We start from the raw sequence: 16731 nt of genomic DNA on the forward strand, positions 1-16731 counted from the left end.
ACAAAATCTTAATGGGGGGATTTCCCCGGTGTTCTAGTGGTTAGGACTCGGCGCTTTCACTGCTGTGGCCCAGGTTCAATCCCTGGTTAGGGAGCTAAGGTCCCACAAGCCATGCAGTGCAGCCAAAAACAAAAAATCTTAATGGGGACACTTAAATAGATGACAGTGGAGCTATTGTTTGAAATAGAATTGAACACCCAGAGTTTTAATTGTCTATTAGTCTCCCTTCCTACCTGATGGCAGCCTTTAAGGATACTCCATAACCATAGCTTGAGAACGAATGGCTCTTTTCCTTATCTCCATGTAGTGTTCCTTGATCCCCTTCATGGTCATTTCAGAAGTGATTCTTAATGAGATGAAGAGCACTGTACACCAATTTTTCTGCCTTCTTGGTATGAGCTTTGAGCTTTTCTACAGAAACGAGGGTGAATACATTTAGACCATTATTACAGGTAGCAGTTATTCCATAAATATTGTTCATTCCCTCCTTATAAGATGGAGCATTACAGCCATTCTTGCGTCTTTCTGTTTTTAGCTATTACTTTTTTGCCAGCTTTTTGGAAGGACTATATTTGATTACTGTCCAGATTTGTCCTTAGCCATTCCATCTCAGGGGTGCAGTACTGATTATTGAAGTCACCAAAGAGGGCTATCTTGTTTTTGCTTGTCGTAAGAGGAGTCTCTAGTGACCCCTACAGGGTAGCCTAGCTCTTAGCCAGGCCACACTGTGGAAGTCTCACTTGTTCTTCACTCCCAGGATAGCTCAGAGGCACTTGATCTCAGAATTTTAGAGCTATACCAAGTGAGTTCTCGTTTTCAACCTCTAGCGAATATTGGCAGCCAGCTCTCCTGCTGTCTCCTCGGGGTCCCTGAGATTTCTTGGGCCAGCCTTTCTGCAGGTGCTGCAGAGTAGAGCTGATCACAGTCCAAACCCACAGTCCCAGGGTACATGGGTCTTTGTCTTCTTTAACTGCTCTGTGGGTAGTCTGTGATCCATGCCTCTAGGCAATGTAGCCCCTTTGTAAGCAGAAGTAATAATAATAATTAACATTATATTGAGCTTTTATTATGTGCTAGGTGCTATTCTAAGTACTTCACATGCATTAATTTAGTTACTCATAATAGCAACACAATGTACAATTAAAGAAACTGAGATACAGAAGGCTAGTCACTTACTTATTACATGGATAGTAGGTATCAGAGCCAGGATTTGAATCCAGGCACTCTGGCTCCAGACCCTTCACTAATAATAATAGTGAAGATAATATATGAAAATTACCTACCAAGTGTCACAGGTTCTTCTAGACATTGTCATACACCATTATCTCATAATATATTCAATAACATAGGCCATTTCTCAACTACAGTATTTCTTTCTTCCACCTTTTAGTTCTGGCCTGAGCCTTGAAGATTCAAAGAAATTGACAGCTTCACCCAACGATCCCAAAGTAAAGAAAACCCCAGCTGAGCAACCAAAATCCATGCTTCCTTCAGAGGCCTCTCCTGTCAGTATAGTCCCAGTAATTCCCCAGTTAGTGTCTAAAGAAGAAGTACTGCAACTGCCATCACCAGTCAGAAAAGAAGAGCATGAAAGCCAAGATAAGATGCAGCCAAACTCCAAATCCCCAGAGCCCCTACTTTCCTCAGCTACCAATACAAATGAGCTTAGCAGCGTTCCTCCCATCAAGTGCCCAAAGGATGAGGCTCTCTTGGAGCAAAAGCCAGTTGCCTCTGCTGAACAGGAGCCTGAGAAAGAGAATCATCTCACTACAACTTCAAATTATAACAAAAATGAAAGCCAAGAAGCTTTAGTTACATCCCTGAGCAAACCCAAGAGCCCTGGGGTAGCAACAACAGTAGTGAAGCCCATAGTGGAAGCAGGTCTACAGGAGACCGCTGTGAAAGAGCCTCCGTCAGCTCTGGCTGATCACAGCCCAGAAAGCCTCAAGAGGAAATCTTCTGTCACCCAAGAAGAGGCCCCTGCAAACTGGGAGAAAAGACCGCGTGTCACTGAGAATCGCCAGCACCAGCAGCCATTTCAAGTCTCCCCACAGCCCTTTCTCAGTAGAGGGGACAGGTTCCAGGTGCGGAAAGTACCACCTCTCAAGGTAAGAGAGCGGGAAGAATTGAAAAAGAAAGATGGTCTGAACACTAAGTTTTTGGTTGTACCTACTAAGTTTCAAATATTTGTGGTATTTCTTAATGCAGAAGCAGTTGTATATATTTGATATGCATGTAACTGTGGTCATATACGAGTAAAATTATTAAGAAACAGGCATTTAGAACTGCATCCTTATATGTATACATATAGCTGGTTCACTTTGTTCTACAGCAGAAACTAAGACAACATTGTAAAGCGATTATATTCCAATAAAAAAAAAATCATAAAAAAAAGAACTGCGTCCTCACACATCTTTATTGGGGTTTGAATACTTATTCAGATATCTGAATATCTAGTGCAGTCCACCTCCACCCACACCCCTGCTGGCTACTCTTGTATTTTAAGACAGTTATGGAAAGTATTTTGTCTCATGTGACAAAATAATAAGTATAATAATAAACAGGAGGAGGTCATTGATGTGATTAAGAGATCACATCTTTGTATCAAGAGCCATGATATGTAACACTTTATTGACTGGAGATGTATTACAGCCACAGGCATTAGTTTCTACAAAAATTCCCAGTCAATAATGTGTCAATTATTGCTGCCATAGCTGATTTGATGTTCTGAGAGTCTGGAACTACCTTTTAGTTCCAGCCTTTTAAAGGAAATGTGTGTGGCTGCCATGAGTCACCGCTGGTCACTTGAGGGACCTTAGTAAGATGGAATAGCCTTGCTAAGCTCTACTGCTTAGGATATGGGATTAACTTGTGTCTTAGCCCTATATTGCTGCATATCAGATCTTTTAAATTTCTGTAGCAGTGTCACTGCCTTAGTGTGTACTTGGGCTTGTGCCTAATATCAGTTTGCAGTTCATTCTTCATTTTATTAATAGTATTTATTGATTTAATACATTTTATTAACAGTATTTATTAACACTATTGTGTCTACTATGAACCCAGGCACTGGGTAGTATTCATTCACATTAGAATACAAGTAAAAAAAAAAATAAGCCAAATAGAAATACTTTTTTCCCTTTTTTATTCAACTTAGACTAACCAAAGTCCTACCTGGAAATATCCCTTGGAAACACTCAAGTTACTAGTACTTGACCTGTTTCATGCACTGTGAGACTTACCTCTCTCATTTTGCATCATAATAGTATGATGTTCTTCATTACTTTTTAATTTTAAGATTTGTGATTTCAGCACTTAGGAATCTCTCCTTTTTTCTTTTTCTTTTTTTTTTTGATATTTTTCTACCATTAGCATACACTGTCATGCTTTGCTAGAGATTCTGAGTTTTATGATAATGACTTGTATTCTTCTTCTTACAAAAATATGAGAAACCTTTCTTTAATGCATGTCAATTAGAACTTATCTCTAAACCTGAGAGCTGAGTTATAGTCTAGGTTTTACTTTATATAAATGACACTGGGTAAGAACCATCATTTCTATTTCCTCATCTTTCTGCTAATCCAAAGAGACTCTACACTGAAAACTTAAATCCATTGTGACCAAGTTAATGTTATTTAACTTTTTTCCTTTCTTTTACTTCTCCTTCCTCATTTCCCCAAAAACTTTCCACCAGAAGTTGCTTTAGTAACTCTCTTACCTTAGACCCTATCTCAAATCCCATTTTCTTACACAGAGCTTAATGTAATTTATAACAGAACAAAATCTTTTAAACAAAACTTAAATAGAAAAACAAAATTTGAATTTTATTACAAATGTTATATATGTATATGTGTATAAAATTATATATGCACATATATCTATTTTATATATGCATATCTACAATATAAAATATATACATATATGTATAGAGAGAGATGGACAACTCAAACAGACATTATGTATTTTCCATTCAGTGTACAATCATAATAGAAAGAATCTAATTCCTTTGCTATACCAGGGTAGGGCTTCTCAATAAGTTAAATTGTTGAATTGTTATCAGTGCCTAGAAAGCTTGTGTGGTTTTTGTACTTAAAAAAAAAAAAGTATAACATCTCATTTATTCTACATAAACAGGTAATAGGACTAGTTACATAAATAACTGAAAATTATCATTTTTAAGCATTAAAACTTTTTATTTTAACCACTCTTAAGGATTGTCCTTATTTAATCAACATGTTATTAATGATATTCAGTCATTATGATAGGTATCCTTTATTGTGCTGGATATGTTGTTATTCTCAAGATTATTCTAATGTAAGGTTGCTTGTTCCCTATATATGATTCCCCTACACAACTGTGCTTTTTACTTTCTTGTTTTTAATTTTCTAGTTTTATCTGTTTTTCCCCCTATTAGTTGTCTTTTCTAGATGGTATTACCAAGGGGCAACAGTTGCTTCTTTCTTACTCTGGGCAGCTTCTAAAATACTGTGTGCAGTTGGATGTAAAGCAGATTTCAGCTTTCAGAGAGAGATTGAGTATATCTCATGATGAGAAATATGTGGGCTTTGTGACAGGTGTTACAGAATCCTACAGGTCTAACTTCTGAATGACAGAGAATTCTTCAGGACTGCTGACCTTTTTAGAAATGGGTATTGCAGATAATGAAAAATCTTTAGTGACTTTATTAGTCTCAATTTAAGGAGTTCCAGAAAGATGACATGCATTTTCTTAGAGCTCAGCGGCTTAATATGTTTTTAATTACATGTCCTAGAACATCTGTAACAGTTTTTTGCTCTTTTAAGTTCTGCCAACTCTTAGAAAGGCCCAGATACTGACTGGTTCATTCTAATTAATTCCAGTAGCTTTCAAAGTATTGTTTTGAACAGGAGTCAGATTCCTTTCAGGTATAATATTTTATGATATGAAAATCAGTGGTTTCAAACCTAATGATGCATCAGAATCTCGTAAGAAGCTTTTTAGAAATGCATTTTTTCTCTAGGAGTTCTATTTGTAATTTTAGGGACAGGACTGAGAGAATGTATATTTTTTAAAAGCTCCACAAATAAGTATAATGCCAGCAGGGGGTGAGAATGACTTTGGTTAACATTACAGACATTATATACCTACCCCGTCATGTGGGTGGGCAGAGTGGATCACACACTGTCTTCCTTCCAGTGCAGTCTAGAAGCCTCTGTAACTTGAGATAATTCAGCCTATATGCTTAGCTGTGCAAGTGTGCGTGTGTAAAAGAGAAGAGAACAAGAATTTTCCTCTGGACCTCGGTAGTAAAGCCAAGAAGTAAAAGACAGTAATGGTGTGCTACTTCTTTATTTCTTCTGTTTCTGTCTTCTTGCTTTTACACACATTTTAAAATGTAGATACCATAGAAAGGTCTCTATCTTAAGTGATCAGCTATTATGAGTAGTAGTGACATTAAGAGAGAGCTGTGTTGTAAGAAGAGGTTTGAGGCTTTGGGGTGGGAGTGGATGTCGAGGGAGGGGAGTCCTTGGCACCAGTAGAGGAGTTGAAAGGACCCTGGAGACAAACCTGTGTGGCTGTCCCCATGGTTTGGTCTCTTAGTCACAGGCTTCCCGTCCTTGTCATAGGGTTCACCCTACTCAGAATTTGTGTTAATGAAGTTTGATTGCTCTTATAAATGAAAACTAAGCTCTGTTGTTTTTTTCCCCCCTAATTCTTTCAGATCCCGGTCTCCAGAATCTCCCCCATGCCGTTTCCTACATCGCAGGTCTCTCCCAGGGCTCGTTTTCCAATCTCCATCACTAGTCCTAACAGAACAGGAGCCAGAACTCTCGCAGACATCAAAGCAAAAGCCCAGCTGGTCAAAGCACAGAGGGCAGCAGCTGCTGCTGCAGCCGCAGCTGCTGCAGCCGCCTCAGTTGGAGGGACCATTCCAGGACCTGGCCCAGGGGGTGGACAAGGTCCAGGAGAGGGGGCTGAAAGGAGAACTGCTAGAGGAGGGAGTCCAGACTCAAACAGAGTCAGTGAAACTGGAAAGGGCCCCACACTGGAACTGGCAGGAACTGGAAGCAGGGGAGGTACGAGAGAGCTTTTACCCTGTGGTCCAGAGACTCAGCCCCAATCTGAGACCAAGACCCCAGGCCAGGCACAGTCTCACAGTGTCTCTGGAGCACAACTACAGCAAACCTCCTCAGTGCCTCCACCATCTGCCATCAGTGGAGCGTGCTCAAGTGTCCCGTCACCAGCCCACGCTAACACACCCCCACCAGCTTTAGGGAAAGTAAGTAATGAAAAACTGAATCCCTCCAGGGCGGCAGCCACGGTGGCCTCTCTTAGCCACCCACAGGGGCCCAGTAATGGTAGGCAGGAGAAAGCACCTCCTACTCCAGCAGATCCTGCTCTAATCGCAGGTGCCTCACCTGTTCATTTTGCAGTCGATGGCACAGTTGAGCCCAAAGCAGGTTCTAGTAAGAATACACCAAACCCTCCAGCCTCGGCAGAGATAAGTGCTAGTGCTTCAGTGGATATGACTCCCTCCCCTTTAACATCTTTATTAACAACAGCCTCTTTAGAGAAGCTTCCTGTACCCCAGGTCGTTGTAACCATAGCACCTACTGGATCAGCTCCATCCTCGAGCACTTTGCCAGCAGCTTCTAGCCTTAAGACCCTGGGAGCTTCTTCAAGTATGAATGGACCCATTTCGAGGCCAAGCTCTAATATCCCTGCTAATAATCCTTTGGTAACTCAGCTGCTGCAAGGCAAAGATGTTCCCCTGGAGCAAATTCTGCCTAAACCTCTCACCAAAGTTGAAATGAAAACTGTTCCACTAACTACAAAAGAGGAAAAGGGGATGATGATAGGAGCACTCGCAGGTACCAGCGTAACAGAAAATAGCACCAGAGAGGAAGTTAATGAGAGACAGTCCCATCCAGCTACACAGCAACTGGGTAAAAGTTTGCAAAGTAAGCAGCTCCCCCAGGTTCCAAGACCCCTTCAGCTCTTTTCAGGTAAGGATCTAAGGGACGCTAGCATTGACACACACCAATACCAAGAAGGACTAAGTAAAGCAACCCAAGATCAGATCCTTCAGACACTCATCCAAAGGGTTCGGAGGCAGAATGTTCTCTCGTTTGTGCAGCCCTCCCAGTTCAACTTCACTCACTCAGGTTTCCAGTTAGAGGACATCTCCACAAGCCAGAGGTTTATGCTGGGTTTTGCTGGCAGAAGGACATCCAAGCCTGCAATGGCAGGTCACTACTTACTTAACATTTCCACCTATGGCCGGGGTTCAGAGAGCCTTAGGAGGACCCATTCTGTAAACCCCGAAGACCGATTTTGTCTAAGTAGCCCCACTGAGGCCTTGAAAATGGGATATACAGATTGTAAAAATGCAGCAGAAGATAGTAGCAGCGGTAAAGAAGATGATACTGATGAGGAAAGTACTGGTGATGAGCAAGAATCTGTCATGGTGAAGGAGGAGCCGCAGGCTTCCCAGAGTTCTGGCAAGTGTGAAGCAAGTTCAGGACCCCACAGTAGAGAAACCCTATCCACCAGTGACTGTTCAGCTAAAAAGAATGTGAAGGCAGAGACACCAGTGCCTGAGCAAACCACTTTAAGCAAGGAAAATTACCTGTTCACTAGAAGCCAAACATTTGATGAGAAGACCCTAGCCAGAGATTTTATTCAGGCAGCACAGAAGCAGATGGCTCACGCGGCGAGAGGTAAGACCGTGCGGAGCAGCCCCGAGCTTTTCAATTCTACTGCTCTTCCTCTACCTGCAGACAGTCCTACCCATCAGTCTCTACTCCTTCCACCGCTGCAAACCCCAAAGCTGTATGGAAGCCCCACACAGATTGGGCCAAGCTACAGAGGCATGATCAACGTCTCCACCTCATCGGACTTGGACCATAACTCCGCCGTAGCGGGGATGCCTGACTGTAGCCAGGTACCTAGCAATGTCGGGGATGTCATGTCCTTTTCAGTGACTGTCACGACCATCCCTGCTGGCCAAGCTATGAATCCGAGCAACCACGGCCAGACCATTCCTGTTCAGGCCTTTCCTGAAGAGAACAGCATAGAGGACACACCTTCGAAATGTTACTGCCGATTGAAAGCCATGATCATGTGCAAGGGGTGTGGAGCCTTCTGCCACGATGATTGCATTGGCCCCTCCAAACTGTGTGTCTCCTGCCTTGTCGTTCGGTAATGAGACTAGAAGGAGAACACACTGTAAAGGAGGCAGGAAGGGGGAAGGGTTGACAGATGTGGTTTTTGAGTTCTTTTGGAATCACAGAAATAAACTAGGTTTCAGTTGTCTTAAGAGACAAGTGTTACTTAATCAGGAATACAGAGTACAGATCTTACATTTTAGAGGAAAAGCACCTTGTATAGTAAGTCCAAGTCAAGCAAGACTTTGTGAACTTGTGACAAGTTTGCACTTACAAAATCATGTAAATATGTCACATCTTGTTTTAAGATTTTTCCAGGTGTTGAGGTAATAATGTATTACTTTGACTTCAGATTGATGTTCCACTTCATGTGACTTTGAAAAGTTTAATGCCATGCATGGTGAAAGGAAGCGATTTCCCTTCTGCCCTTTCTTAAGAGGCTAGGAAAAGAAAGGAGTGAGGGAATGGTCTGAAGAAATGACCATGTTGATTATGTCTTGACTGTCTGACTGCAGGCTTTACATAGGTTATTCAGCCTTCGCAGGAGTGGATTCAGGGTTTACACCGTCCCTTTACCTTAGATGGAACCTTCTCAAGTTCAAATTTTTGGTGATAAGGTATTAATTTCACAGGCAGTACTTCAGACTCTGAAAATTCTGACTTGGTTCTTGGCTTCCATGAACCAGTACTATTGCCAGGCACTCTGCTTGCAGTTTGCGGATCCCTGCTGTTCCCTAATCCCACTCCCTTGCCCTGAAGCAGGGAGTGTGGTCCATGAAAAGTTTGCCTCACTGGGCCCCTTGGGTTACCATCACCTGTGCAGGGCAGTAATTCCAGCAATAATCTCCGAGGATTTAGTCATTCGTGGGAGCTTACAAACAAGTTTGAAATACTAGTATAAAATTAACAGAAAAGTGTTAGGGCGATTTGAACTATGTGTTTTGTTGGGTAAGCAGAGTAAAGGCGCAGAAACTGTTGAACTGAACGTGAAGAACTTTGGAAAACAATTTTAACACTAGAAACAAAGTAGCCCCTCTCATCCTCTTCTCTCCCAACCTGTTACCTAATGTTCTACAGTCAGCTGTTGCTACAGGTAGAAAAACTCATTAATACCACATTTGCCCATTCTGTTAAACCTGTTTTGACCTCCCGGGCATCTGAGGAATATGGGAGTAATCTTATGTATTACTCTGAACATACACGTGTGCGTGCACACACACACACACAGTAAAAGTCAGACATTTTTCCTGTTTTAGAAAACATGTCCCCTTTCTTGGACTACTCTCTACGCACTAGAAATTTCTAATGTAAAGGGGCTTTAGTGAAAGACTTAGGGAACATCTAGAAAGGAAAAGAAATCAGCTGCAAATTTTTATTGTTTGTTTTTGTTTATTCTTTTTTGTTTCCTTTTTGTTGAATCCTGTCTCTAGTGACTAAAGAATTTTTGAGTACATACATTTGGGTCATGGTTAAAGAACATTAAAATAAATCTACAGTTTACCAGAATTCGGTATTAAAAAGTTGGGGATTGTCAGTGTGCATCATTTGCATATTGATTTCAAATCTCCTAATTTCATGTATGTAAAGGACATATATTATTAGTGCAACCTAGTACAGTCATAGTTGTACTTAATATTCAGGATGTGATATATACAAAATGCAGAACAGTTTAAAACTCGTTAACTAAGTCACATTCCAGATTAGGGGCAAGTAGGCAGTAGTAATTTTAGCTTTGCACCCATTCTGCTACCCACCCCTCCCTACCTCACCTCCTGCATTATACATACACTCTTTCAATACTTTCAAACCCCATAAGAAACTATTTACTTCTATTTTTTATTTTTTGTTTCTGAGTTTTTTGTGGCCCAAAGCAAATATAGGATTAATATCTGTGTTCTCGTTTCAGCCAAGATAATTTGATGTCCTTCTAACTTCCCTTTTTCTTCCAGCACACACATAGCTAAGAGGTAAGAAATCTGTCAGGATCCAGGGATAAGGAGCAAGTTCTCCAACCAATAACCAGTAGGAGTCAGAAACCATGGTTCTGTTCCCAAACTTTCAGTGCCCTGGGTAATCCCAGGGGGTGTTAAAAAGACCTATTGCCAGTTAAAACTCTCCATTCCCAGCTTCCTCACTCCCCACTTGAGTGGCAGGACTGAGGGGTGGTCTGCCTGCCGGAAGTGGTTGACTGTTTCAGAACCGACCCCACGGTGAGCACGAGTTAACCAATTTGGATTTTCAAAATGATTTTTCTTCTTCACACCTTTCCTATCATAGAAAGTCTCTCCTCCATGGTTCTCTTAATCTGAGGATGGACAGACTAACCAGGAAGGGAGGAAAGGCATCAGGGATTTTCAAGTCCATTTAGAGAGCAAACCATATCGTGCCTATTCATCTTGACCCAGGCTCTTGCAGATTAGGTCCTAAGCATTACTATTCACCAGATTCTCTTTACAAATAATACCCAGCTAATAAAATATTCAGTAAATCGTCAACTAGGTACAACTGCCTCACTCTTGACTGAATGAGAGAACAGTTAGATTCTCTTAGATTGGTAGAAAATTGAATGCAATCTATCAGTTGGTTTCAAAACGGTTTCACATAGAAGGTCATTCATTTTATGTGCTGACTGAGCTGAAAAGAAAAGAAAAATTACAATCTGGCCCTTTGGAAAATGAAGCAGTAGGAACAAGAAAACCTTTAAATTATTAGAATATGGTATTCCAGTACCTTTAAAGCAGTTTTTATCTTAGGTTTTCAGTTACTTTACCTTTCAATTCAGTCTGAAATGTTTCTAATAAGTGCTAAGCTTATTTTTATGGTATTAAGTTGCACTATTTCCAGTGACTAGTCAGGCATTATGCCTGATGCTTATGCCTCCAGGGTATGCTTCTCAAGCCTTCAGATAACCTTCCACTTCAGGTCACCTTGGGGAGGTGGCATTAACAATATATCATCTCAGTCTTACTTGCGAATGTTCTAAGTTGTCTAGTAGAGAAGACTCCCTAAATTTTAAAGAATTTTTATTAAAATTCTCCATCCTATTAGACAGAAAATGAAGCCAAAATAACCTGGAGTTGTTTGCCCTACGTAACCCCTGTGTTGAAGATACTGAAGCTGTCTGTGGTACCCCATGTAACATCTTTAAGAATAAGGTCTGGCAGATGGGAAATTTTTCTTGGGGCAGGGGAAGCATACTTATATGGGCTGGGAAGGCACACAGTGTAGATATTTTAGGAGTTAGCACAGATTTAAATAAATAGCCAAAGGAAGACGTCATTGCCTTCCAGGTGAAGGCATAAATTCGTACATTAATAATTGGACCGTTTACCATCCTAATTGCTCTTATTACCTTTCTTCACCTAAGAGTCCTTGAAGAACTCTTGGGTGAAATTATTTGTTATAATGAGGGGGTCTTCTCTGGTCATTACATCACTATTTGTTTCTAGAGCTCATTGTCAGTAAGCAGTACCAGGGTTGTTTTCTCTGTGACCTAGAGATTTCACAGCAAGGAGAGAAAAGTCTCCCCGTTGCATTACAACAGTGTGCTAAGTAAAAAAACTTGGCCAAGGGTAGTTTGCAGCTCAATTTATAGAATAGTCCAAAGAGACTCCGAGAAACATGATGATAGGCAGGGATCTTTCCTACCGTGTTTCAATACCTACATAACCTATTGAAAGAGAACAATAGGTAAAACAGTTCCTAAAGTTGGAAGTAAGACCTTCATAGATTCTTGGTTACTTATTTTTTTTAATGCTTTACATTTGATACAACTATTAAAGATCAATTTTAAAAATAGCTTTCCAGTAATATATTTTAAGTAATATATATTTTAATATCTATGTAAAAAGTGACAGTGGGAGACTTTGAATTTCTCATATAAGGTATGTTTAATGTAGGGCCTCACTGTTAAGGCACAAATTATTTCAAAGGAAGTTACTCTAAAGACACTCAGATTATTTCCAAAAAAATGCAATAAGGGGAAGAGTTTTGGAGTTTATTTTTTATTTTAATAGAAAATTGACTTATTTACCACAAGCTATTTTTTTTTCCTTCTGGCTAAAAGGTTTGTACAGACTGGTTTGGTAAATGCTAAACTTTTGTGTCTTTTGCCTTTTTAAAGGAATTGTTAACATTGGAATTGAGGGTATGTACAGAGAAGTTGGTGTCAACACCATTTAAAAAGTCATATTTTTTCACAAATATAGAAAAATCATTTTACATAAGAATTTTAAGTATTTGCAATAAATATATGTATATAGATTGTATGTATTCATATATTCTTATTTTTCATTTTATTATTAAGTAAAAGATAATTAAAGTGGAAATAAAAACCTTGGAGTTTTCGGTGCATCTTGAGGTCTGACATACATGTGAAAGTGGTGTGGGTAAGGGCCCTCAGTTGTTGCCTTATACTGCTATTGGAAGATTACCAACAGATTGCATAGAAAATAGTAAAATGAGGAATTTGGTGATAAATCAGGGTAGCGTATTTCTTTCAAAACTCTAGTAAAAATATTAAATTCTCCTAATATGTCTGTCTCTGTGCTTTCACCCTTGAACTGTTCTCTCTCCTAACCACCTAATGTTACTGGGAAAGTAAAAACAAAACACAGTGCATTGTTTTTTAATGTGCCCATTGTTTGCTTCTAAGACAAAGAATGGCAAGAAAATATCTTGGGGTGGTGGGGGCTGGAATAGGTTTTCCTTTCTCCACAGTGGTTAATAATTCATTAGCAAACATTCACTTCCACCACCTTCCAGGCTGTAGGGTTTATGTGAAGAAATAATATTGTGAAGACAATAGAAAACTTTTTTTCTGTTTCCCTTCTTTGAGAAGTGAGTTTTGTAGCCAGTTTTATGTCCTTCCCAATTGATCTGGAGATAGAAGGGCTAAGAGAACTTGAATGTTGATCTCCCTGATGTCAGGAAGGGTGTTTATGGAAATGAGGACTGAGCCAAACATTAGGAGAGGTTAACCATACCTAGAGATAATCGAGTCCTGCTGTCCAAGAGAAGTCATTTTGTGATTGTAAATATTTAGTTTTAGGATATGATTGAGGAAGCAAAAGGATACCTAGATAGTCTTTGGGAATAAAGGCGTATAGTCTGTTCTTTAAAAATGAATAATATATAGCTTTATTGGTGACCTGAAAGGAAATAAGGTCAGAGTTTGAAGAATATCTTAATGACCCATGAAACACTTTTAATTGTAGTTCACTAGTTCTCCCCATAATTCCTCAATTGTGGTTATTTTAACTGATAAAAACAGCAATTTTTGGAAATTAGTAAGGATACTTAAGAAGAATGCTTCCCCCACCCCCACCCCGTAAGGCCACGCTCTGTGGCATGCAGGATCTTAGTTCCCCATCCAGGAAGAGAACCCGTGCCCCCTGCATTGGGAGCACAGAGTCCTAACCACTGCACCACCAGGGAAGTCCCAAGAATGTTTTTTAAAAGACACAGCCTTATTATTTTTCAAAAATTGAAAATTCAAACATAGGGCTGCCCAAAACATTGAAAATAGTTTAGATGTCTAAGAGAACAGCGCTAAATCTTTGCTGAAAATACACTATTTCTAAAGGAAAAATTTTAAGTCTCAGGGAACATCTGCATCCTCGTAATTCCCATATATGGTAGATACGAATGAAGGTGAAATATTTAAATGTGTGTGAACCAGTTCATGATGACTGTTTACAAAGACCACCCCCCCCCCAATTTCTAATATGTACTTACTGTTTTTTATTCCTACCTCATAGGAAGTAAAATTCATAGTCAGGTAATGACATAGGACCCTAAGTTATAGTTGGACTGCAGTTAATCAAGAAAGAGCAGTACATCATGACACAGCTTCAACTTGGATCCCCAGCTTTCCTTTATTTACATCACAGAGTCTTAGAAACCTGTGTTCATTGCTTTTAACACTAGTTGACCAAGAGTGGTCTTCACAAATCAAATTTCGCATGTTTCTAGTTCTTGTACATAAATCATGTTATTCACTAATTCAAATACCTTTTGAACATCTATGTGCTAAGCACTGTGCTAAGGTTCTGGTTAAGCAAAGGTAAAGAAAAGCAGTCATGTAAGTTGTAAAAGGTCTTCCTAAAAGTAGTAACCATACAGCACATGTCTAGTTCACAACTCAAGGAGTAATGCATGCTACGTTATTTCCCAAGACGTGTTGGAAGTTTAAGAGTAAATGAACTATGAAATAGAAGCATTTGAGGCACTTGGCAAAACATGAAGAAAGAAAAGAAAGGCATTGCCCCTACATGAAATTACAGTGTGGAATTGAGGAGCCAGGTTGATAAAATTTACCTTTTTTTGACAACTGTCACTGGAAGATCTAGAGATTAATCAGAATTTCAAGGAATCTCTTGGTAATACCTAAATTGAGAAAATCAGGCCGAAAGCAATCCCATTCAATGAATACTGTTCAGTATGTCAGTAAAGATGCTTCATCTTAGGTTCAGCTAACCCTTTCAAATAACAATTTGGTAAATAATGCAGCTTTCCTGTCAAACCCAAAATAAGCTAAAGGGAATAAAAAAACATAACCTTGATTTTCATCTTATAGACTGGTGAGAAGGAAGCGTATTCATTTAAAATTGTTAGAGATATTTCATCCCCTTTTTCCCTCCATAATGGATAAAATTACTGTTCTTTTTATTCTAATATTGTAGAATTGACTTTTTTTTTTTTTTCCTTTCTACTTCTAAGTCACAGAACTTGAATTAAAAGAGGCTTCAGCCGGACACTACCCCTTATAAAGTGGCCTAAATCCTAATTCTTTAAGACTTTCTGGTAGAAAGGTTTTAAAAGGATAAATGAATATATTTTGTCAGTGCTTATTATTGAACTTTCCTTACCTGGGTTACTGGATTTGCAACTTGAATTCTGTATTCCAAAATATCCATGTTCACCTTTTAGTCAAAAAGTTATGAGGTGTAACCATGTAATACAGTCTCAACTCTGTCCAGGAACTAGGAGGGCAGATATCCTGTATTTTCCTTATACTTAGTGACATTAAATAGAAAATTGGGTTTCTTTCATAGGGCCTGTATAAACTAAGGAATCTCTATACCTCTGTGTATCTTTCAGTCTTAACCTAAAAAGGGAATCCCTACAAAGATTTCCTTATAACAAAAAGGACAGACTAAACCTGGAAGAGAGAGATTATCAGCTGTGGAGATGGGCTGTGACTAGATAGTGGGTTGTCCTGAAGAATAACTGCAAACTCAACTTTCCTGGTTCTTCAAGCTCAAAAGAAACTAAAGGGAATTTTTAAAATCCTGCCTTTCATCTTGACTGCAAAACCTATCGAGTGCCTAGGAGAGAAGAAAGGTAAACCCAAGACTGGATTTAAGATAGATTTAAGTAAACTTGGAATTATTCTTATCCTTTTACCGAATATTTTTTTTAAAGTTTTGGGTTCCCATAATGTAATGAATTGTCGTGAGTGGAACATGGAATTTGATTTGAGGCATTTTGTGGGCTAAGTAATAGTTTTCTGTTGAACTATATTGTCTATCTAGTGACAGCTTTTGCCACTGCTCAGGATTTAGGAGTGTGCACCTGTGTCTAAGTGACACAGACATTGGCTCATAAATACTATATTAAACCAACTTGAGTCAGCACTTTATTAACTTTAATCATGGATCCTCTTTTTAAGTACTTAATATTTAAAATTCAGATTAGCCCAATAAGAAAGCAATGCATTTAACGTCAAAATGTCTGAAGATAACTATTATTTTACACACAGTCTATGTCCTTCCTACGGAAAGTGTGGTACATAAAATTTTACATTTCTTGGGTCAGTTCTTTTCAAAACACCAGTGTCTAATGTTTTCAGATACGTAGAGCTTGGGAATGCTGGAGTTGGACTTGGACCCCAAGTCAGCAGTTGTTTTCATTTTAGGTTTTCAGACATAGCAATTTGAAGTGACCCCAGCTGAACCTATATATAATCACTTTGAACAAGCTTTAAATTATGAAACACTTCCAGAGTCTCAAATTTGGTCACCTGCTTGTTGCATAAGGAGACAGATTCTGGGCTGGGAAGGACCTGACAATTTGTTCTCTGATAATAAACTACTGATTGAAGAGCAAGTTTGTTATTAGAGACTTCACGAAATTTCTAGAACCCATGAAAGATCTAGAGTACATGATAAGTGAAACTCTAGAAATTAAAAACCTTTCTCTTAGCCGTAAGTGCTATGACCTATTTTTTTTAAACCCGTCTTAATTCTGTGACTCATTGCATCATACCTTAAGAGAAATCAGAATGGAAGAAATGACCTTATGTTGGTCTTTAAAATCTTTGTGCACATAGGCCTTAGCACTTTGACAGATAAAGCTCTGCCTTTTAGCTCCTTCTCACTCTTGTCTTTATTCTTCCCACTTTTAGACTGTTCCTTCTATTGGTCGTATAAAACTACCTTCAGAATTGAATGTATAATAATGTTTCTGCACATGGACAAACTGTATTTTAACGACTCATTTTATGTGTAATAAAGGCATACAGTTTTACTCCAGTGACTGTGCCTTTTCTTTTCCAAAGAAACCAGACACCATATTGAATGACTTA

At 39.2% G+C, this 16731-nt stretch overlaps 1 protein-coding gene across 6 annotated transcripts in view; it reads left to right on the forward strand.

Moving 5' to 3' along the window:
* Nucleotides 1–13558, forward strand: part of ASXL2 (ASXL transcriptional regulator 2) — a 130754-nt gene extending 117196 nt beyond the window's left edge. For all 6 annotated transcript variants that reach the window (XM_036872625.1, XM_036872627.1, XM_036872626.1 and 3 more), the window contains 2 exons: nt 1391–2108; nt 5699–13558. In XM_036872625.1, the coding sequence (XP_036728520.1) occupies nt 1391–2108; nt 5699–8182 (3202 nt within the window). In that variant the 3' untranslated portion in view covers nt 8183–13558. The remainder of the gene's footprint in view (nt 1–1390; nt 2109–5698) is intronic.
* The last annotated feature ends 3173 nt before the right edge of the window (nt 13559–16731 follow it).

This window comes from Balaenoptera musculus, chromosome 13 (genome assembly GCF_009873245.2).
Source record: "Balaenoptera musculus isolate JJ_BM4_2016_0621 chromosome 13, mBalMus1.pri.v3, whole genome shotgun sequence".
Taxonomy (NCBI): Eukaryota; Metazoa; Chordata; class Mammalia; order Artiodactyla; family Balaenopteridae; genus Balaenoptera; species Balaenoptera musculus.